General features: G+C 33.3%; 2 protein-coding genes across 5 annotated transcripts; both read left to right on the top strand.

Annotated features, from left to right (window-relative positions):
• Positions 1–6,567: 6,567 nt before the first annotated feature.
• LOC112771765 (uncharacterized) lies at positions 6,568–18,684 on the top strand. 4 transcript variants are annotated; one of them, XM_025816582.3, is made up of 11 exons: positions 6,568–6,805; positions 6,895–7,020; positions 7,747–7,783; positions 7,935–8,150; positions 8,305–8,378; positions 10,062–10,136; positions 14,087–14,568; positions 14,651–14,777; positions 15,736–16,014; positions 17,669–17,776; positions 17,873–18,684. In XM_025816582.3, the coding sequence occupies exons 7-11, from the start codon at positions 14,090–14,092 to the stop codon at positions 18,266–18,268; spliced, it is 1,389 nt and encodes a 462-aa protein (XP_025672367.1). In that variant the 5' UTR covers positions 6,568–6,805; positions 6,895–7,020; positions 7,747–7,783; positions 7,935–8,150; positions 8,305–8,378; positions 10,062–10,136; positions 14,087–14,089; the 3' UTR covers positions 18,269–18,684. The 4 variants fall into 4 exon arrangements, 3 of the variants coding, with proteins under 3 accessions (XP_025672367.1, XP_025672369.1, XP_072081793.1); XM_025816584.3 differs by having other exon boundaries at positions 6,601–6,788; XM_072225692.1 differs by lacking the exons at positions 6,568–6,805; positions 6,895–7,020; positions 7,747–7,783; ... (1 more) ...; positions 8,305–8,378; positions 10,062–10,136 and adding exons at positions 11,670–13,049; positions 13,138–13,334; positions 13,431–13,864.
• LOC112770138 (uncharacterized) lies at positions 10,399–11,520 on the top strand. Its single transcript, XM_025814550.1, has one exon. It carries the CDS (start codon positions 10,399–10,401, stop codon positions 11,518–11,520), a length of 1,122 nt encoding a protein of 373 aa, XP_025670335.1.
• Positions 18,685–24,183: the final 5,499 nt, after the last annotated feature.

Raw genomic sequence — 24,183 nt, 5'->3', positions numbered from 1 at the left:
TTGGTCCTGGATGATATTTTATAAAAAAATAATTTGAAAATAACTGAATTCAGCTACTAACCGTGACGAGAGAACAGCAATTTCGAACCACGATGGTGAATGAAGAACTCGAACCACAACGGTAATGAACGGAGAATGGCGAACTCGAATTGTGACGGTGTTGAACGGTGAATGGCAAACTTGAACCGAGATGGGAGAACAAGGAACAATGAACTCGAACTACGACGGTGAACGATGAACAGCGAACTCGAATCACAATACGAAAACAGTGAACGGTAGACTCAAATCGTGACGGTGAATGGTTGTTACTTTCTCATCTTTTCTCCTCTCATCTCCATGACCGTAGCATGAATGAGTTCGTGAATGGCAATACGATGGTTAAAAAATTATAAATGTAAAAGAGAAAAAATAGAATAAAAGAGAAAGAATAAAAGAGAGAGAGAGAGATACTCTGAGAGATACAATACGACGGTTAAAAAATTATAAATGTAAATGTCACTATATTCATGAATAGAGACCCTTAAAATAAGGGCCACAAAAATCAAGTATAGCTATATGTTGAATTTGGTGTAATGACAGACTTGGAAGCTGATGACTTGAGTTCAGAGATTTCCGGAGGAATTATTGAAGAATCCTTGGAGGATCACTTTTGAGTAGATAACAGGCACTCTCTATCTGGATCTGTACGACCTTGTTCCTTAGTAATACATCTTTCTTCTCTTTTGATAGTGTTTTGAGGGATAGAATCTTCTTGTATTACCATAGGCCGAGTCCTAGTCTAAGAGATCCGTGTGAGGGTTAGGGCCGATAATATCTTTTAGTTGTATATATTTATGTATATATATCTATTGGTATGTATACTCTTAACTTTTTTACTTATGTTTATGTATATACTACTTATCTCTATATAACTGTGTTTGAATTTTGTTAATATTTTATTTTAAAAATTTTTAATCATTGCGAAAATAATCATGCTTTACAATAAAGACTCATATAATATTATAATAATATCTCGAGTCTAGAGGCTTATAGGTCCTTACTATGAGTAACGTCTGACTATTGACATTGGTCATAATGTGTCCAAAGTTGGATCACTACAAACAGTAGTGGTTGGTAGAGTGGCTACTGATGACAAGTCATCTTATGCTACTTTTACAAGCATTTTTCATTAGTTTCATTAAGTTTTATGCACTTTCTTTCACCATAAGTAAGTAATTGGAGTGGATTTTTATGATTATCTTGAATCAATCAAACATCATTTATTTTACATAAAATTATAGGTTTTATGCTAGAATTTATTGATTAATTAAAAGATGCAAAGATCTAGTGATTTTAGTGGGACTTTTACTAGTTGTTTGGTTGCTTGTAGGTGGAGAAATGATGAAAAGAGGAATCTTCGGCACACTTTCAAAGTTTGAGCACACTTTGGACCTTAGGCCACGCTTTTAAAAGCATGGCCCATGACATTCAAGCAAGGAGCGCTCAACCAAAGGGAACGTCTATGAACGGAGCGCTCAACCAAAGGGAGCGCTCAGCTAGGCAGCACTCAAAGCAAGCACCAAATGGTGCAGCGAAAACCAAGGCATAGCATTCAAAGAAGAGAACGCTACGCTGCCTTTCTTTCCCTTTCTCGTGACTCAAAGCTGGGAACTAGACAAGCCAAGGGTAGCGTTCCAAAATGAGAACACCACACTCACATTCCCTACCTTTTTTGTGCCTCTCATCAAAGAGGAAGCATGCACAATGAAGAGTAGCGCTCAAAAATTCGAGCGTGGCGCTCCCTTTTGCCAACTTTTTCGTGCCTCAACCAAGGAAAGCAAAACTCACCTAGGGAAGCAAAGGAATGTAGCGCTCAAAGAGTGAGCGAAACATTCACAAAGTGAACACTAGGCCAAGGAGCAATTGCAACCAAGGCTTACCAACAAAGAGTGAACGCTAAGTTCACTACACCAAACAGAGCGCTCCCTTGGGAGCTGACCCATGCCTCCAACCCAATTTGAACTAAAGCCAACCGGACCCATCCTTCTTCAAATCCATTTTTCATTCAAGGCCAACTTTGAAAAGCCCACTCCAAGCTTTGAAGACTAAAATAGAAAGTGTATAAATAGGATTAAGTTTGATTTGTAAGGGACCTTTAGCTCATTTTTTACTTTTCACTTTTAATTTTCATTTGTTTTGAATTTGGGATTTGGGAATTGGATCTAGTTTTCTTTCTGTATTTTCTTTTCTTCTGCAACTTCCATTTTTTGTTCTTGAAATTTTAATTGAGATTGAAGAGCTCCATTGATTCTAAATCTAAGAATCATCTTTCACTTTTTTCTCAATTGTTCTAAGAATTGGATCTTGATCTTCTTTTTTGTTTTCATTTTCTTCTTCTACAACTTCTACTTTTGGGTTTTTGAATTGAGATTTAAGAATTCCATTAGATCTGGATCTGAGAATCATCTTTGCTATTCTTTCATATAGTTTTGGGAATTGGAGAATTGGATCTAAGTTTCATTTACTGTTTTCCTTTTCATTTCTTCTGCAATTACTTTTCTGCTTAATCAAGAGAGCAATTGAGATCTAGATCTGCTTTCTAATCTCATTTCTCTTCTTCGATTTTCAATTTCTCTTTTAGAATTTCATAATTGAGTTAAGTTTTCTTGCTGGTTGCTTCTTCAAGCAATTTTACATTTCTGTTTGGCTGCTGAGTTGAATTTTTTCATCTCAGAGCTCTCTGATCTTCTTTAATTTGCAATTTCTTGTTGAATTCTGAATCCCAGTACCTAAATCCCTTTTACTCTTCAAATAATTTACATTTCTCAGCAATTTAGATTCAGCAATTTACCTTTCTTGCACTTTAAGTTTCTGCAATTTACGTTTCTTATAATTTAAGTTTCAGCTCTTTTACTTTCTTGTTCTTTAAGTTACTTGCAATTTACCTCTTCTGTACTTTATTCTTTTGCTCAATTTACCTTCTACACCTTTATTTACTTGCAATTTAGCTTCTGTCAATCAAAATCACTCAATTCATCAAATATTTGCTTAACTAAATTCATCACCTAACTAAAATTGTTCAATCCATCAATCCCTGTGGGATCGACCTCACTCTTGTGAGTAATTACTACTTGATGCGACGCGGTACACTTGCCGGTGAGTTTGTGTGGAAATCTAATTTTCACCCATCAGCTACAAGGAGAGCAGAGGTGGTGGAGCAAAATAGAAAAATAATGCATGCCAATGAGGTCTACTACAACGGGCAAAATCAACAGAAAAATTGAAGAGGCAATGAGACAATTTGAAGAGAAAGCTCCACACTACATAGCTGGCCTCATAATATTTGAAGGAAAAAAATAAACTTACATTGGAGCATCATCTCATTCATGAGTCTGAAATATTTTTCTTCGTCTTTGTGCTTCATTTAAGATTTTTTTTTTATTATGACTATCTGATGTCTATCTTTTTCTAATTGAAAAAAATCACAGTGAAGTGAGAAAAAGAAAAAAAACTTGAGAGAAAAGTGGCAAAAGAGATAGATTAAAAAAGTCAAAGAGATTTTCTATGTTTTGGTTTTTGAATTAGGATTAGTTCGTCTTAGCTAAGTTGGGATAGCACTTGGTGGCTATTGAACCAGTTAGATTTCTCTTAGCTAAATTGAGATAGCACTTGGTGGTTACTAGGCCTGGGTTCGAAGTCTAATGGTTAATACTAGATGAATTAGGTTGTAATTCATTTGTATTTGTGTATATAATCAGTTTGATTATAGTTAAAACTCCACCATAGTTGTGGTGAAGGAGACTGGATGTAGATTTCATTGTATATGAAAACCCAACCAGAATATATACTTGTGTGATTCTCTCCTTTCTTGCTTTATTATTCTCTTCTAGTTTTAGAGATAAAACGCAAATAATGTCCTGTAAACTTAACTTCTGCAAAAATAGCTAAAAGAGCTTAATTTTTAAAATTAACTTGATTCAACTCCCTTCTTAAATTTTAGGCAGTTTCATATATATATATATATGGTGAATTCTATGATGTAGAAAGAAAGATTCTTCTACATGTGTATGTTTGTGTTGTCAAAAGGGTAGTGTGACAAGTGTTTAGAAAGAGAGTAATTGAAGATATAAGATTTGACATGTTGCAAGTAAAATGTAGTGTATTTTGTCTTATGTAATATGTAAACGATGTATTGATTAAATAGGCTAATTATATTTATGTTAATTAATTATTAAAAATAATATTGGACCATGTATGATTTTTTTATTTTTGGACTTTTTGAATGTATGCTCTCTCTCTCTCCAAAAATATTAACTTTACACACAAAAATTTATTAATATTTATTTATTTTAATATATTCCTTTTTTTTATGACTTAGATATATTCAGATTCACAAATATAAAATTATATTTACATATTTTAACCAACAAAAAATATATTACTTTACGTATTTACATACATTTAAATTAACGGTAATATTTATATATATTTAATTTAAATATTATATCAATATATCTGTCAATATTACTCTGGATACATGTAGATATTTATAAAAAAATATTATTCAAACACCACATATTCTTGACATCTTATAAAAATAGTTTATTATTAATTATTTATATATTTAAATTTTTTAATTAATAAAACAAAAAAATTTTATCTTTAATTATTTAAAAATATTGATGTCAAAATAGCATTTGTAATACTGCCATTTTTATGATGCAGAAAGAGAGAATATATATTTTGGAACAGTTGATTTTTGTTTAAGAATGAAAATTGTAATAAAAAATTTTGCTTTTTGTTATAATGGGAAATTAAAAATAAATTTAATTTTAATGTAGTGTTAGTATAAAATAATTTTATATTTATATCTAATGCGTAACACTACATTAACAAAAATAATTACTTTTTATAGACGGTGTGAATTATCATCCAAAAGACCAAATATAATTACACGACTGTGTAAAACACATTTTACACTGTCAATATATCAAAATTAAACTCACTAAAAATATGTGCACCCAAAATTTGTATAACACCAGTAAAATATAATTTGTCTGGTGTTATACAAATTTTGGGTGCACATTTTTTAGTGAGTTTAATTTTGATGTATTAATAGTGTAAAATGTGTTTTACACAGTCGTGTAATTATATTTGGTCTTTTGGATGACAATAAACATCGTTTATAAAAAATTTTAATGTAGTGTTACGTCATTAGATGTAAATATAAAATTATTTTATACTAACACTACATTAAAATTAAATTTATTTTTAATTTTCCTTTATAACAAAAAGCAAAATTTTTTATTACAATTTTCATTCTTAAAAAAAATCAACTCTCCCAAAATATATATTCTCTCTTTCTGCACCACAAAAATGGCAGTATTACAAATGCTATTTTGACATCAATATTTTTTAAATAATTAAATATAATTTTTTATTGTTTCATTAATTAAAAAAATTTAAATATATAAATAATTAATAACGAACTATTTTTATAAGATGTCAAGAATATATGGTGTTTGAATAATATTTTTTATAAATATCTATATATACCCAGAATAATATTGACAGATATATTGATATAATATTTAAATTAAATATGTATAAATATTACCGTTAATTTAAATGTATGTATATACGTAAAATTATATATTTTTTGTTGGTTAAAATATGTAAATACATTTTTATATTTGTGAAACTGAATATATCTAAGTCATCAAAAAAGAAAAAAAGGTATATATTAATAAAATAATTAAATATTAATAAATTTTTGTGTGTAAAGTTAATATTTTTGGGGAGAGAGCGCGTACATTCAAAAAGTCCAAAAATAAAAAAATCATACAAGGTCCAATATTATCTTTAATAATTAATTAACATAAATATAATTAGCCTATTTAATCAATACATTATTTACATGTTACATAAGATAAAATACATTACATTTTACTTGCAACATTAACATGTCAAATCTTGTCTCTTCAATTACTCTCTTTCTAAACACTTGTCACACTACCCTTATAAATTTTGAATGTTGAATTCAATTTCTATTTTGAGATTTGTTTTTAAATTTTACAATATACCATAACAATATACCCTCCCTATATATAAATATAAGATTATATAAATATTAAGTATAGAATATATATATATATATATATATATATATATATATATATATATATATATATATATCACTACTAGAAAAAACGTTTTTTTCGACGCTAAAAATCGATGGCTATTTCTGCCGTCGATATTTATCAACGGCTTGCTGTCGATATTGCTAGAAAAAAATAATTAAAAATAAAATATTAAAATCGATGGCCAGGTCGTCGATAATGTTATGGTACATAATATTATCGTCACATTATCGACGAACTTGGGGCTGAAAATAATTTTATTTTAAAATCGACGAAAACGGCGTCGATTTTATTAATTAAAATATCGACAACAATTGCCGTCGATAAATTTTAACGGTCTAGATCGTTTTCTAAAACCAAATAAATGGTATAGATTTAATATATAAAATAGACGCATTGAGTGTCGATTGTTTTTAATTTAAAATCGACAAATCTGCCGTAGATTTTTATCATTAAAAAACACTTACCCAAAACACTTCCCGCGTCCAGAGAATTCAGAAACACAATTTCCTTTTACCCCAAAATCCCCATTTCAGCACCAACCCGCGTCATTCTCCACTGCCGTCGCCGCTCCGTCACGGTTGCTTCGCCGGCGCTCCTCAACACACACTCTCTCTCAACCATAAACCCTACTCCGACGCCTTACTCAAACCAAGGGTTTTCAGCGAGGTAGAACTCCAGCGAGGGTCAGTTTCCATTCTTTCTTCTTTGTTTAGGGTTTATTCATAAGTTATTTGATCGAACATGCATTTGATAAGAATTGAATGTTGTCAAGGATGACAGGCAGGAGCACGTAATTTGAAAACCCTTATCGTCGCTGGTTCCGAAGTTCCCTTCGCCATTGTCGCTGGTTCTACTTGCCGTCGCTGCTAGCTCGTGCTTATCCAATGGCCTGGTGAGGGTGAGTTACCTGCTCTCCTGCTCCCCTACCTAGCTAATTAATTTGTTGATTTGGGATTTCATATTTTAGATAATTAGTTTGTTGATTGGTTTTTAATGGATGATTTAGTAATTAGGTTTTAAATTTAGATTTTTAATTTAGTTTGTTTATTGATTGACAAAACATATGGAAGGAGGGAATTTGTAATGCTGAACTGAACACCCAATAATTGTTGCAGTTATCTCAGTTGTTGATATTTTGCTAAAAATGTGCTAGGAATTTAAGATTTTGACCCAAAAACTAGCATGCACAGTAGTTAGATCGACTAGTAAATACTAAATATTAGTAGGCTAATAGCTCTCTCTTGATTAAGTTTAAGTTTTCAATTTGGTTAGCAAATATTCTTTGATTCTCTCTCTGTATCTATCTTATGATTTGGAAACACCAAACCAAACCAAACCATTATAACAGTTTTGCAAAATCTAAAGAAGCAGATGGTACAATAATACTCAGAAAAATCAAGCAAAAATAAAAGCTAAGAGACTGAAATTCGTATAATAAAGCTGATTCACTTCTTCTAACATTATATGATGTCTTAATTTTTTGATAACTTTTTACCTCTCCTCTGGCTAATGCTTATCTTGTTTCTCTATTGAAAATTAAGAATAAAATGCATGGCTGAGTTTGAGTAGTAACTTATGTAAGGAAACCTGTGATTTCTAGAATTTGAGTTTGTTTTGTTTGCAGCTCATCTCAGCTCCTGGAAACTCTTCCACTTTCAAATGTAAGAATATTTATTCCTTCACTCCATTTGAGACTTTCTTAATTGCTTCTCTAGTATAATACTCTCCCTAGCTAGGTCTATAATATTTAGATAAGTAATATAATATGGTATCATAAAATGTTTCTTAATCTTATAATATGATATGGTGCAGATAAAATGGATTTGCCCAACTGCTCCTACCCGTCCTGTGGCCATACTTGGTGGCTTTTCTTGCACTGCATGTAATCACAAATCCTTATCTACTGCACACTACATAAAGTCGCGACACTGTAACACTGCAAAAGCTTTTCTTGCCTTAGACTCTTCATACAGATGGGCGCTTAGTAGCACTCTCCTGCAGAACCGTGTTGGAGAGCTGTATTCTCTGGTAACACTAGAATCTTTTTGGGCTACCATCTATTTTGCTTTTTTTATATAATTTATCAAGGAAAAACTCCTCCTATAAGCTGTTTGGTGGAAGACTGAAAGCTAAGTTTTATATCTCATCATGGATATAATTCACGTAGAATGCCATTATGCAGGTTCAGTTTCTACAAATAGTTCCTTATTCCTATTATTTCTGCAAGGACTGTGATTGTCGGGCTCTTGATCACAGGTATGGCTTAGATTCAAAAATGATATGTGGATTTGATAAGCATTGTCATCTGTATTAGTATAATACTCTGCTGCACTGCTGCACTTCATCGTGGGTGTATTTGTTACAATTTATCTAGGCTAATAGCATGAACAACTCAGGTTGTTAAGCTTATTGCCATTAGAAATAGTTAATGATAGAAAATGGGAAACTGTTTTTATATAGTTTTTTTTAGGTGTCTTGTTACTAGATCCTGCCATTTTATCATTAAATTATTTCTTCTTTATAAACCCTGTTTAGAGCCATAGTCATTGCCATGAATCAACATTAAATTATTACTTCACTCAACAACCCCCAACAGGTAGAAGAAGGGCATATCTAAGAACCAAAGGAATTCTCAGAGAGACTTGAATTGTGATAGCAAGATATATATATATTTTAGTAAATATTATTTAATTTATATAAATAAAAAGTCCGTGGATTAATGGAGTTGAATACGAGTGAAATTATTACATTATTTATTTGAATGAGAGATTATAGTGCTGCGAATTAAGAACGATTAATACTTTTTCACGAATCATCATCCCAGAGTTCTTCCAGCGACTTGTATGGCCCATTTTCTGATACAAAGGCTTCTCCTTTAAACATCCTACACTGTAGAATCTGGCTGATTTTTTCTGATTCTTCTTTGCTTAATTCCCAGTCAAATATTTCAAGGTTTTGTCTCATCCTCTCCCTGTTGAAGCTTCTCACAATGGGGGTTACCCCTTGCTCATGTATCCATCTTAGCGCTATCTGCATGATAATAATTTTGCTTTTAATTCACACTATAAAGTAAGTTTATAAATTTATAACCTTAATGGAAAAGTAAAGAAATAAATATATTAAGCACCTGAGGCACACTCTTGTGTCTTGAATTGCCTATGTCCTTAAGGATTAGATTGTCAGAGAGACTTGAATTGTGATAGCAAGATATATATATATATAGAGCTAGTGATGTGGTGTGTGTTGGATTTGATTGGCAGTGAAAAAAGCAAGAAATTATGAATGAAGAGAAAAAGGAAGCAAGTTATTGTAGTTATTGTAATATTTTTAATTAGTAAATGTTTAGAATAAAATTTTCTGGTACAGGTTTCATTATTTTGGTATGGATCAGATGATACAAATGTGTATTTGTTAACCCATAATCGGCACTGAAGGTATCATGTGGATGGGGCCAAGTTTAGTTTTTTGTTCCCCAGCGTAATATGGGCCATTTTCAGAACACCCTCTTTTCCTCTTTAACAAAATTAAGTCCATGTTGGATTTGTGAACCAAAAACAAACCCAACTTAAAGATTAACTAAACCACCTCGTATTGGAATTGGATCAAGCACTCAAGTGTCCCTGAACAAAAAAAAAAAAGCACTCAAGTTTTAAGACCCAAAAGGGAAAAGGAAAACCAAAATAAAATTGGGTTAAATAAGAGTTTGGTCTTATTAAAGTGTTTGAAATTTTTTTTTTGAAGTTAAATAAGTGTTTCATTCTCTGTTTAGGGTATAGTATTTGTTTGGGTAAGTTTTTTCTTTTTTAAAAAAGTAATTTAATATTTAAATATCTCTCATGTTTAAATAAATTTAAAGAATTGTATTACTTAATACGATAATACATATGATTATCATTATTAGAGTTTAATTTTGATAATCATCTTCTACAAAACTGACAGAATTCATAACAGAAAGGAGTTGAAGAAGAGATTGAGTATTGGTAGAGCTTAAGACTTCCAAAAAAGCTATTCAAGGTTTAACCTTCTACTTTTTTATTTATTTATTATTTCTGTTAAAATATTGAGTTTTAATTTATCTTCATCTTTATTATCTCTGTTAAATTATTATGCATGCTTATCTATACTTATTTATATATGCTTGTTTGTGTAAACCATTCATGGTGGAAGTATAAATTATATTCATGATAAGACTTTTATTTGTTGTGGTTTCTCGTTGAAAAAAAAATAAAAAGTGAATATTATCCCTTTGATATGTAGGAAATTAAATTCATTAATAATGGAAAACCAGAACCGAAGTTGGATGTATGATAGAACGTATGATCAGAGGCGGGGTCTTAAACCTAGTTTTATTAAAGGGGTAAATGAATTTGTGGATGCGTGTACTAGAATTGATGAATTTCTCAGAGGAGGTTTAGTTAGGTGTCCATGTTCCAGATGTCAATGTGGGACGTTTAAACAGTTGATCGACATTAAGATTGATCTATATACTCATGGGTTTAAACCTAATTATTGGGTTTGGACAGAGCATGGAGAAGAGATACCCACAGAGAATCAGATTAGGATAGAAGAAGATATTGAAAGTAGCTCTGAATTAGGTGATGTTACATGGGAAGAAAATTTTGATCGTTATCATGAGATGGTTGTTGATGCTTTGCAACCTGAGTTTCACATGTACATGCAACCAACAGTGGAGGAACCAAATCGAGATGCTAAAAGATTTTATGACCTCTTAGATTCAGTTAGTAAACCCTTGTGGGAAAATTGTATCCATTCACGATTGTCACTTGCCAGTAGGATGCTGAGTATAAAATCAGAGGGAAACCAATCCCAGGGATCTTTTGACCAGTGGGCAACTTTGTTTAGAGAAATGCAAACAACTCCAAATGAAATTCCTGCTAATTACTATGAAGCTAAGAAAATTGTTTCCCAACTTGGGTTTAAGGAGGTTAAGATAGATTGTTGTGTCAATGGTTGTATGATATATTACAAAGAGGACAAAGATCTTAGACAATGTAAATTTTGTAGGGAGCAGAGATTTAAGCCTAGGAAGGGAAAAAATAAAGAGGTGCCATATAAAAGAATGCATTATTTGCCATTGATTCCAAGGCTACAAAGGTTGTATGCATCAATGAGTACTGCCCCTCATATGTTGTGGCATCACCAAAATCGCAGAAATGACGACGTGATGACACATCCTTCCCATGGTGAAGCATGGAAACATTTTGATACCAAGCATCCTCATTTTGCAAGCGAACCGCGTAATGTTAGACTTGGACTTTGTTCTGATGGGTTTTCTCCTAATGTTCATTTTAGCACACTGTACTCTTGTTGGCCTGTTATAGTTACCCCTTATAACCTTCCACCTCATATGTGTATAAAGACCCTTTTTTGTTCCTAACGTGCATCATACCCGGAAAAGAAAATCCCAAAGCAAAAATTGATGTTTATCTTCAACCATTGATAGATGAACTTAAAGAGTTATGGGATGAAGGCGTCCTAACATACGACATTCATAGCAAGAGGAATTTTCAGTTAAAGGCTGCATTAATGTGGACAATTATTGATTTTCCTGCTTATGGAATGTTGTCTGGTTGGAGTACAGGGGGAAGATTAGCATGTCCATTATGCATGGAGGATACCAAGGCCTTTTGGTTAGATTATAGCGGAAAGAATTCGTGGTTTGACTGTCACAGGAGATATTTACCTGAAGGTCATCCTTATAGGCATAATAAAGTTGGTTTTAAGAAGAATGTTGAGGAGGATGAAGAACCTCCTATTAGGCTTAGTGGCGAACAGGTCTGGGAAAGAGTTAGACACTATCCTAAAATAGTTGACACAGGAGGACAAGTGAGATTGAGCGGATATGGGGTGGAACACAATTGGACCAAAAGGAGTATATTTTGGGATCTCCCATATTGGAAAGATCATTTGGTTCGTCATTGTTTGGATCTAATGCATATTGAGAAGAATGTTTTTGATAACATAATGAATACCGTTATGGATACTGAAAGAACAAAAGACAATGAAAAGGCAACGTTAGACATGGCTGTGCTTTGTAAGCGACCAGATTTGAATTTGGTGCAGGTACGCGAAGGTCATTGGGCAAAGCCTAAGGGCAACTATGTCTTGACACTCCAACAACGAAAAAATGTTTGTAAATGGGTACAAGAGTTGAAAATGCCAGATGGATATGTTTCAAATTTACAAAGGTGTGTTGATGTCAAGGGAGGAAAATTGTTTGGGATGAAAACTCATGATTGTCATGTATTTATGGAATGTTTGCTTCCGTTAGCCTTCAAAGAGTTGCCAGACCACGTGTGGAAACCGTTGACCGAAATAAGTCAATATTTTAGGGACCTTTGTTCATCTACTCTTCGGGTTAGCGATCTTGTACAAATGAAAGCTAATATTCCTGTTATTTTGTGCAAGTTAGAAAGAATTTTTCCACCTGCCTTTTTCGACGTAATGGAGCATCTACCAGTTCACTTGGCATATGAGGCACGTGTTTGTGGACCAGCTCAGTATAGGTGGATGTATCCATTTGAGTGTGAAATAGGCACGTATAAGAGATCAGTGAAGAATCGGGCTAGAGTAGAGGGTTCAATTTGTCAAGCATACCTGGCTAGAGAGACATCAAGTTATTGTTCTTATTACTTTGAGCCACATGTCATGTCTAAGAGAACAAGGCCGAATCGAAATGATGATGGTGGTGTAAGTTCATCTGAGCCTACCCTTTCTATTTTTGATCAACCGGGTGTTCCTGGGGGAGCCAACAAAGACAAATGGTTAACTAGTATGGAAATGAAAGCCGCTCACTTACATATCTTGTTGAATTGTCCTGAAGTCGATACATTTAGAAGTAAATACGAGCAGATCCATGGGAGCAATAATTCTTTATCCAACTTTCCATCATGGTTCCATGAGCATGTAAGTTTTTACATTTTGTTGACTGTATCAAAATATGTAAAAGTAAATCTTGTTTTTCTAAATACTATGTTTTGTTTGACAAAATCAGGTAAAAAATCCCAGTAATGGCATAACTTGTCCTCATTTATTGAGTTTAGCATTCAGGCCAAAAACTAGGGCCACGAGTGTTGGTATGTTCAAGGTTAACGGGTATAGATTTCATACTCCTGAGCATGCATCTGGAAAGAAGACAGATAATACAGGCATATATGTTAAAGGTGATGGAGGGAATGATGCATCTGATTGGTACGGCACTCTTAAAGAGATTTTGATTATTGAATATCCAAGTCTTGTTAGTTTAAGAGTCACCTTGTTTTACTGTGAGTGGTATGACCCTACCAGGCCTCGAGGAACGCGTAGACACAAAGACTACAAAATAATTGAAGTATTACCCACTAGGAGATATGGGAGTTACGATCCATTCATCCTTGCGCAAAAAGCTAGACAAGTGTATTACATGCCATATCCACAAGGCTGTAAGTCTAATTGGAAGGTTGTGATTACATGTAAACCACGAAAAATAATGGAGGAGGCACAAAATGAATCTGAAACCGAGGTGTATCAGAATGATGAGCCTCCACATGCTAGGATCATTTCAGAAACTGAGTTTCCACCATCATTAGCATCTACGTCAGGAGATGTTGATATGATACAACTTCAAGTAGCTGACCTCCAGGTTCCTAACGTAAATAATGAGGAGGACGATGACATTGAGAACTATGATGACGATGATGCTTACATTGATGATGATGGAAGTTCAGAATTCTCGGATTGAGGTTTTAGTTGTAAATTCTTAGTTTGCAAATTTGTTAATTTACCCAATTTCACTCATTTGTGGCATATCTCCCAAAACACGCTGCTTTTTACTACTAGATGATGACACTACTAGCTGATTTTACTTTAATTGCATATTTTTAATAAATTTGTTAATTTGTTAATTCATATATCTTGTATCGGTTATGTTATGGATAATAACTTGCTTATTTTAATGCGTACAGGATATGGTTGGTAGAGACGGAGATCGCGGTCGTGGCCGTGGCCGTGGCCGTGGCCGTGGCCGTGGCCGTGGCCGTGGCCGAGGCCGAAGGGGGAGGCCTAGGCTTTCTACTGGTCACCCTCTTGACTTGCATGCGGATCCATACTCTCTCGTTGGGTCATCATCCGACACGACTGCTCCAACCAATGGGAGACAACCACCTATTGCTACTACTACCCCCTCCCGTCAGGAGCCTCAGATACACATGATGCCTACTCCGGGTGTGCCAAGATCATGGACTCAACAAGCCAATGAACCTTCCAACACTGCCTCACATGGTGTGCAGAGTGATCCAGCTATTGTAGCTCCTAATCTAGCAGGATCTTGTGGGGAAAGACAAACCACATCTAATAGTACCCAAGATGCTCAGGGTCAAGGAACATCCACTGCCACTGGTCACTCCAGCACGAGTGCTCCCAAGCTTAGATATGATGGTGCCAAATGGTTTGTTATTTGCTTTAAATTTTATGAATAACATGTCTCATTTTTACTAAGTAATATGTCTTTATCATTTTTTTTTATGTAGTTGGCACCCACCTAAGCCTGGATTGAAGCATATCTCTCAGGTTTTTAAGGAAAACTACAACAAGCCTTGTCTGAGTTTTGATGAGGCAGATGATGATACTCGAAAAATATGGTGGACTGAGTGGAGGGTAAATTTTATCTACCTTGTTTATATCTCATAGAATATTATACTGTCCCCTTATATTCTATATATTCTGCCTTCTTGCATCTACTTTGGCTTTGCTCATTATGTATGATATGTTGATATCTGTGTTTTATATTCTTATTTTTTAGCTTAATGTTCAATGTCCAATAGAATGATAAAAAAAATAAGTTAATGAATATGGGCATGCAGTTAGAGAAAGATAGAAAGGGGGAAAGGGTCCTATTTGTTTATTGAGTTTTGTTCATAGAAATGATTAGACATACCCATTCACATCTGATTAATAGTTCTTAAAACCAAAACTGGACTCTTATTTCTTTATTGTTCTACTAAACTTTTTCTTCACTTCTAAATGAGATCAAATGTGGTGTTACTTGTGGGAGTAGGGTTTTAGCTTTTGTATCTTACTATTAAGATTATAAAACTGTATATTAAATTGCTTCAATACATTAAATTCTCCTTAAATTTGATGAAATTACAGCAGAGTCCTTTATTTAGTTATAGGATTAAATTAGATGACTTTTGAGAGGGGAAAAAAATAAATAGGTATCCATAATGCAAAATTGCAAATTCAAGTAAATAATGATAATTGGATATATTCAAATAGTGCAGAGTGACATTTGCTGTGTTATAATCATAGCAGAAAAGCCTTTAACTAACTGATTACTATTTTGAATTTGTGGCTCTTGCTAATAGAACTATCATAGACCCTCTTGCTAATAGAACTTTTCTTCTTCTATCACTAAAAAAGTAATCTTAGCTTTTATGGTATGTGATATATTACTAGTAGTATACTTACTAGTTACTTTGGCAGTGTTTTTGTCTCAACAATTTTAACATTTATTTTAAGTGATATTGTAAAATGTGATTTTTTTTATTCCAATGATTAAAACTACAATACCTAAGTCTCATTATTGATACAGAAGGGGATTTTTTTAAAATAGAAATGCTTTGACATTATTGATACGGAAGAGGATGATATCTATCAAGCTTGGAGGTTTAGGGCTGCCAAGCGCTTGCGAGGTATGCTCCATGCCATTCGCAAAAAAGGTGCCCGTCCATATTGGATCCCACCAGAAGTTATCGGTGAATTGATGAGACGTTGGGACACTGATGCCTATAGACAATTACAGGCGAGAAATACAGCTGCCAGGAAATCGACTCGAGGTACTTCCCTTCACACTGCAGGAGGCACCACCTTTCCAGAAGCGAGGTTACGCTTGGTAAGTTGTTTATAGACAATCTTTACTATGATATTTGCTGTTCTGTGAATGGTGACAGTTGCAAAAATATAGAATTTTATACAAATTCAAAATTTTATGTGCATTTTCAATATTTGTGAAGTTTTGATTGTCTATGTGTGGCTTCTTTTGACTGGTTTCTTAATATACTGCCATTGGAGAGCTTCTAAAGATCAAATATTGAGCCCTTCTTTTGGTTTTGGAGAAGAAAAGTAGCTGGTTGACCCTGCTAGCTATGCAAAAGTAGTAGTAGTACACTAAATTACTCCTTCGTGATATAACATTTGCTGCACTTGTAGTAGTAGTACACTAAATTAATCTTTTTTCCCTTTTTAGAGTTGTTCATATACACATATAATTTGAACATTAACGATAGATAAAACCAATCATTAAATCAGAATGATAATAATTTAGAATAAAAGTACATCCCAAAATAATAGTGTTAATTGGTTGAAATGAAAAAAGAAATGAATTAATTGATATTATAGTGAGAAATTAGAGAAAGAGAAAGAGAATCTAATATATAAACTCTGAAAAGCACGTCCCATAGTTGGGTTGGAAGTGGACTAGGCTTTTAAGATGAGTGTCCCGTGAGCACCAGTTATAGTCATGTTATGTGAATTCAATTGTTTATTTGCTTTCTGCAGCCACATCAATTCTCTGTTGCGTGATGTTTTCTTGATGTCAAAGATCAATGAAAGTTTATTCTTTAAAATTAAAGTTATTCAATTGATTCCTTACTTTTTTACGAATAACCTAACATAGGTAGCCTTATATTCTATATTTTTACATGTATTTTCTCCATGTCACTTCCTCCTCGTATTCACAAAGCCGTCCTCCCTAGTAGTAATAATATGAAATTATGAATTCAATTTATAATCTGTTTTGATTCTAACTTGTCTCATCCCATTCACGTTAATAAGTTCATCTTTAAATAATATATTATATATAAATGTGAAAAGGTGCATAGTAGTGTATTAGAATTTTCATTTACACATATTCCTTAATTATCATAATTTCTTTCAGTTGAATCAAATTCGTTAAATTCTAATACTACACAGCTTTTATGTTTCACACATACACACACAAAAAATCTATAACAACCACCTGGATAGTGATCACTAATTAAATATAATGAGTAGATAAAAATATAAGATAATATCATCATGTTCAACACAGGTACACATACACTTGTATTTTGTTATATTTTATTTAATTTATTATATATATATTCCATGTCTTTATAAGATTTGTCACTAATTAGGAATAAGATACTCCATAATAACCTTACATATGCAGATCAACCATAGTGCTCAATGTAGTCTGACATTTTTTATATTATAATTTGCCAACATCAGGTACAGCACAATTATTTGCCAAACATTATAAAAGGATACAATTTTTACCAAAAAAACTAGAAAAGGATAAGGAACATGATGGCAGCCAACACTCATACTAATTTTTCAGCCACATCCCATATTTGTTGATAAAAATATAGAATATAAGGCTACCTATGTTAGGTTATTCATAAAAAAGTAAGGAATCAATTGAATAACTTTAATTTTAAAGAATAAACTTTCATACTAAATTTTCAGCCACATCCCATATTTGTTGATAATTTGGTTACATTATGTAGAATCATTCGCTTGGAAGACCATCACGTATGGATGAGTTTTTTGAGCACACTCATACTCGCAAAGAGGATAGGACTCAATGGGTTGATGAACACTCCCGAAAGACAAAGGTAACTTACCTTTATTAATTGGAACTATTTTGTTATCTAATTGTTATGCATTATTGATACTTATAGTAATTTATCAATCATTTTTGTTCATTGTAGGATATATTTCAAGAGCGTATGTTTCAGGCTGAGCAAGAGCGGCAGACTGCTATAGAGGCTGGTGTAATTGATCCACCGCCTGTCTCTGAAGAAAGCATATGGATTGAGACAGTGGGTGGAAAACGAAGAGGTAGGGTATATGGCATGGGTGAGGTAAGGGACTCTTCCATGGTGCGGCCTCGAGTTGATGGGCCAACCACGACCACCAGCGCTGATGTTTTGGATCTTAGAGAACGAATCATAATACTCAATAGGAAAGTTGAACAACATGCCGCTAAATATAGAGAGCTTGAAGACCGCTACCAAAGGGAGAAAAGAGAGTGGCAACAGACTGTTGAATCCTTCCGTGAGGATCTCAACACCAGTAACTCACAGATGGATCAATTTAGTCATTAGTTGAGCAGTTTGACTGAGTATGTGAGAGCCATGGGTCCTAGTAGTTCTGGATCACGTGTTTCCCCACCTCCTCCTTTTACTTTCCCAAGCTCTCAGAAAAGCATAGCCCCAGCCCCAGGTAGAAAACTCCCACCTATTCTGCAGCGACCAGGACAACCACAGAGTTCTCAAAGGGAGGATGATTCTGACGATTTTGATGACTCAGATGATTATTTAGACGAGTATGAGTAGGTTATTTAATTACTATACTTTGAATATTTTATATTATTAGTAGATTGCAATTTAAACGAATATAACTCTAAGTTTAGTTATTTATCTTGTCTTGAGTCTTTATGTTAGAGGGTTATTTATTATTTTGATAAGTTTGTAAACTCATTATCTAATATTTGGTATAAATTTTATTTTTATATTTAAAAGTTTATTTGTCTTGTTATCTAATATTCTGTTTAAATTTTATTTTTATATTTAAAAGTTTATTTGTATTAACGGTTTACTATTTTTCAAATAGAAAAAAAATAAAATATATAACTATTAAAATCGACGGCAAAGTTGTCGCTTTTAAAAGTTAAAATAGACAAAATTAAATCGACGACAAAGATGTCGATTTTATTCAAGCACATATCGACAGCTTTGCCGTCGTTTTAATAGTTAAAATAGACAAATCTAAATAATTAAATCGACGACAAAGATGTCGATTTTATTCAAGCACATATCGACGGCTCTGATGTCGATTTTATTAAACATATTATAGACAAAAGTGTTGTTGATTTTATTGAGTTAAATATCGACACAAAGGCTGTCGATTTTATTGAATCAATTATCGACAAAGAGGACGTCGATTTTAAATAGAAATATCGACAGCAATGTTGTCGATTTTATTAAGAATGTAAAATTCTCACACCCATATTACCGACGGAACTAACGTCGATTTTATTAAATTATTATCGACGGCCATGAAAGCCGTCGATTTTATTAGCATTTTGAAAAATCGACAGACTTTATAGCGACCAACTGCACCGTCTATTTTGCCGTCGAATTTCAATATTATCGACGGCTAAGCCCTCGATTTGACCGTCAATTTTAACGACGTTTCTTGTAGTATATATATATATATATATACTGACCAAGTTGGGCCTTAATTATGAGAAGTTGGCAGCGTGCTGCATGCGGAGGACGGCAAGATGCAAGACAATTTAAGGTATTGGAGTTTAGGTTTTTACTTTTTAATATATGTAGGTTAGATCATCATCAATCAGGTAAAGGTTTTAACTAAAATAAAACAAAAATAAATTGGGGAAGGAGGGCCTAAGCATGAAAATGACCAAAATCTTCATTTTTCTTTACGAAAATTACACTAATATTTCCTATCTATTATACTAACTAATATAATAATGATTCCAAGAAATTATAACTTCAACTATACTAAAAAATTATAACAATATTACCAAAAGAAACCCGTTCAACTTTATTTCAACCATTAATTCAACTTTCAACATGACTTTCTCCCCTCTCATCCATAAAAAATGGGATTGTTGTTAGAATATACCATTGTATTGAACTTGAACTTAGAATATACCATTGTATTGAACTTGAACCAAGTAAGAGAATAATTATCACTAATTCGCTTTTATGGATTTAAGTGTAATCAGTTTGTAGACGTCAATATAGGTAAACAATCAAACTTATCAATTAAATTATGCTGAATCTCAAAAGGTTCCATTTGTTGGCTTCTTCTTGTTCAAAACCCTATGGATCTGTCATATTATAATACGTAACTAGTTTAGAAATATGACGAAAGAAGAAGAATAAATTAAAATGAGAGAGAAAGGAGAATATTGGAGTTGAGAAGATTACGTACTATACGTAGGTAGAAAAAGAGTAGTAATTCATCATTATTCTTAAGATTCCCACTTTAGTTTCCTTCCTTAAATAGAATATATTTTGTATAGATGAAATGATGATCATTTGATACTAGGATATATAGAGCTATTTAAATAAAATTGTAGAAAAAATCAAGAAATAAGACATGAAATGATCGTCCATCGTTTTTTTTTTTTTAAAGTCCGTTGCTCTCTAATAGATGTATAGGAATTCTGACATGAATCACAAGAAATATTAAGTTAAAGATTATAGTGCATATCTAATATATACAAAAATATTTGGAAGCCATATTTTTAGAACCAAGGGTAAACATGGCTAATCTTTTTTTATATGTATAAGTCTTTTTGTAATTAAGTCCAATACAAGTTCAACAAAAAAATGCACACATGTATCATTGTTTTTTTTTTTTTCTTAATTTTTAATGTAAAATTTTTTATTGGAAAACATAAAAATTTATTGACATAACACAGAAATTTTTGTGCATAGTACATAAATTTTTGTGCAAAATACAAACTTCTCGATATAACACAAAAATTTTTAAACATAGCACATAAACTTTTTCTACGAATATAATTTGTTGGTTGGGTACCTTAATGTTTTGAACATAAGGTCCTTTACAAATTTTTGTGATGTGCATAACAAATTTATTTGTTGTATGTATTTTATTGGTTGAATGTCAATGTTTTGAATATGTAGTTCTTAAAAAAAAAATTATCTTGTGCACCAAATTAAAAGTTCTGTGCTATGCACCAAATTTTCTATATTGTGTACTAAAATTTCTGCGTTATATGTATTTTATTGGTTACGTATCAATGTTCTGGATATGTGGTCCTTTTAAAATTTCTGTGTTGTGCATCAAAGTTTTTTGTGCTCTAATTTTCTCAACGTATATAGGAGAAGCAGATGAAAAAAATGACGACGATGATTATGATAATGATGGAGGATGAGAAGGGAAAAAAAGGAAGAAAAGAAATCGAACAAAAGAAGAAGAAGACGACGTTGAAAAAGAAGAACAAAAGAAGAAGGTGACGACAATGATGATGTTCTTGAAGAAGAAGATGACAAGGTCAACGAGCGATAATAAAGGAGGAAGAAGATGAAAAAGAGAAAGAGAAAAAAGAAGAAAAAACAGCGACAACATGTATATACGTACGTTCGAACATCAAGCGCGCTGTGACTTGGTTAATTAAATACTTGATTTAAAAAAACTTAAATGCCTTGCTTTATTGTTTATTAATTACTACTAGAATAAATATATAATATTCGACATATAATAAATATGTATTATGAATATTACACACATAAAATTATAAATATTAAATTAAATAAAATAACTTTAAATTATTTTCTCCCAAACATTAATTTATATATAAATAAGGTCTTCTATTAATTATGATAATAGGTAATTACTTATAGATGGATAAGAGCTTTTTAAGCAAAAAGCAGTTAACAATTTAGTATATGAGTGGTTAGTGGAAGCATATACCTAGTTTTTTTTTTTTTTTTTTGAATAAAAGAGCTCAATATAACAAGGTGGAGCATTAAACAGAAGATAGAAATAGAAATAAAAGAGTACAATAACAACTCCAATTCCTTCATCATCTCCGACATTACCATCAACAGTAGAAGAAAATAAGACAACTCCATATCCTATAGCGTGCAAAAGAGTCAACAATAACCACCACAGCAACTGTAGCCTTTTTGTGAAAAACCTGATGATTTCTTTCCACCCAAATACACCAAAAGTGAAAAAAACCCAATCAACCATTTTTTTTCAGTGATCCTTGATCAAAGGCGATCCTCCCAATTTTCGAAATGATCATTCATTAGTCCTTGTATTGTCCAAAGGCCTCTAATATCAACTATCCAAGTACATCATACTTGCCACGAAAACTCTCACGCAACAAACAAGTGGTATATACTTTTAACATCTTTATTACACACCCCACATACAGAATCATTTTGCTCAATTATACCCAATCTACTTGATGAGCGGATAATTTATACGCTTTTTGGCATTGTTTTTAGTATGTTTTTAGTAGAATCTGGTTACTTTTAGGGATGTTTTTATTAGTTTTTATGTTAAATTCACATTTCTGGACTTTACTATGAGTTTGTGTGTTTTTCTGTAATTTCAGGTATTTTCTGGCTGAAATTGAGGAACTTGAGCAAAAATCAGATTCAGAGGTTGAAGAAGGACTGCTGATGCTGTTGGATTCTGACCTCCCTGCACTCAAAGTGGATTTTCTGGAGCTACAGAACATGAAATTGCGCGCTTCCAATTGCGTTGGAAAATAGACATCCAGGGCTTTCCAGAAATGTATAATAGTCCATACTTTGAACGCGTTTAGATGACGTAAAAGGACGTTGAACGCCAGTTCTACGCTGCTGTCTGGAGTTAAACGCCAGAAACAAGTCACAAACCAGAGTTGAACGCCAGAAATACGTTACAACCTGGCGTTCAACTCCAGAAAGAGCCTCTACACGTGTAACATTCAAGCTTAGCCCACGCACACACCAAGTGGGCCCCGGAAGTGGATTTATGCATCAATTACTTACTTCTGTAAACCCTAGTAACTAGTTTATTATAAATAGGACTTTTTACTATTGTATTCGACATCTTTGGATTATCTTTTGATCTATTGATCACGTTTTGGGGGCTGGCCATTCGGCCATGCCTGGACCTTTCACTTATGTATTTTCAATGGTAGAGTTTCTACACTCCATAGATTAAGGTGTGGAGCTCTGCTGTTCCTCAAAGATTAATGCAAAGTACTACTGTTTTTCTATTCAACTCAACTTATTCCGCTTCTAAGATATTCATTCGCACTTCAACATGAATGTGATGAACGTGACAATCATCATCATTCCCCCACGAACGCGTGCCTGACAACCACTTCCGTTCTACCTTCGATTGAATGATTATCTCTTGGATCTCTTAATCAAAATCTTCGTGGTGTAAGCTAGATTGATGGCGGCATTCATGAGAATCCGGAAAGTCTAAACCTTGTCTGTGGTATTCCGAGGAGGACTCTGGGATTGAATGACTGTGACGAACTTCAAACTCGCGAGTGCTGGGCGTAGTGACAGACGCAAAAGGAGGGTGAATCCTATTCCAACATGATCGAGAACCTCAGATGATTAGCCGTGCTGTGACAGAGCATTTGGACCATTTTCACAAGAGGATGGGATGTAGCCATTGACAACGGTGATGCCCTTACATAAAGCCAGCCATAGAAAGAAGTAAGACTGATTGGATGAAGACAGCAGGAAAGCAGAGGTTTAGAGGAACGAAAGCATCTCCATGCATTCATCTGAACTCTCACCAATGATTTACATAAATATTTCTATCCTTATTTTATTATTTAAGTTTCGAAAACCCCATAACCATTTTATATCCGCCTGACTGAGATTTACAAGATGACCATAGCTTGCTTCATACCAACAATCTCCGTGGGATCAACCCTTACTCGCGTAAGGTTTATTACTTGGACAACCCAGTGCACTTGCTGGTTAGTTGTGCGAAGTTGTGATAAAAAGTTGAGATTACAATTGAGCGTACCATGTTGATGGCGCCATTGATGATCACAATTTCGTGCACCAAGTTTTTGGCGCCGTTGCCGGGGATTGTTTGAGTTTTCGGCAAGCTTTTGGTCCGGTAACATCAGTGCCAAGTTTTGATCTGGCAACAACACCAAGTTTTTGGCGCCGTTGCCGGGGATTGTTCGAGTTGGACAACTGACGGTTCATCTTGTTGCTCAGATTAGGTAATTTTCTTTTTGTTTTATTTTCAAAAATTTTTCAAAAAAAAAACCTTTCAAAAATTTCTCCTTTGTTTTCGAAAAAAAATTTTAAAATAAAAATGTTTTCAAAAAAATATTTTTTTTCAGAATTTTTAAGAATGAATTCTAGAGTTTCATGAAGCATGTTGAAGCATGGCTGGCTGTAAAGCCATGTCTAATTCTTTTGGATAGGGTATGTCAGGCGTGTCATGTCTGAGTTACATACTAAAGCTTGGCTGGCTATCAAGCCAT

The sequence above is a fragment of the Arachis hypogaea genome, chromosome 18 (assembly GCF_003086295.3).
Source record: "Arachis hypogaea cultivar Tifrunner chromosome 18, arahy.Tifrunner.gnm2.J5K5, whole genome shotgun sequence".
In the NCBI taxonomy this organism is placed as follows: domain Eukaryota; kingdom Viridiplantae; phylum Streptophyta; class Magnoliopsida; order Fabales; family Fabaceae; genus Arachis; species Arachis hypogaea.
This window is presented reverse-complemented; position numbering and strand designations above follow the sequence as displayed.

What these genes read in the sequence shown, in the direction of transcription:
- LOC112770138 (XM_025814550.1), top strand. Translation starts at nt 10,399, where the DNA reads ATGGAAAACCAGAACCGAAGTTGGATGTATGATAGAACGTATGATCAG.
- LOC112771765 (XM_072225692.1), top strand. Translation starts at nt 13,781, where the DNA reads ATGAGGAGGACGATGACATTGAGAACTATGATGACGATGATGCTTACA. An exon ending in CAGAAGCGAGGTTACGCTTG is followed by an intron (nt 16,015 to 17,668) that starts GTAAGTTGTTTA and finishes TACATTATGTAG; the next exon opens with AATCATTCGCTTGGAAGACC. An exon ending in AACACTCCCGAAAGACAAAG is followed by an intron (nt 17,777 to 17,872) that starts GTAACTTACCTT and finishes TGTTCATTGTAG; the next exon opens with GATATATTTCAAGAGCGTAT.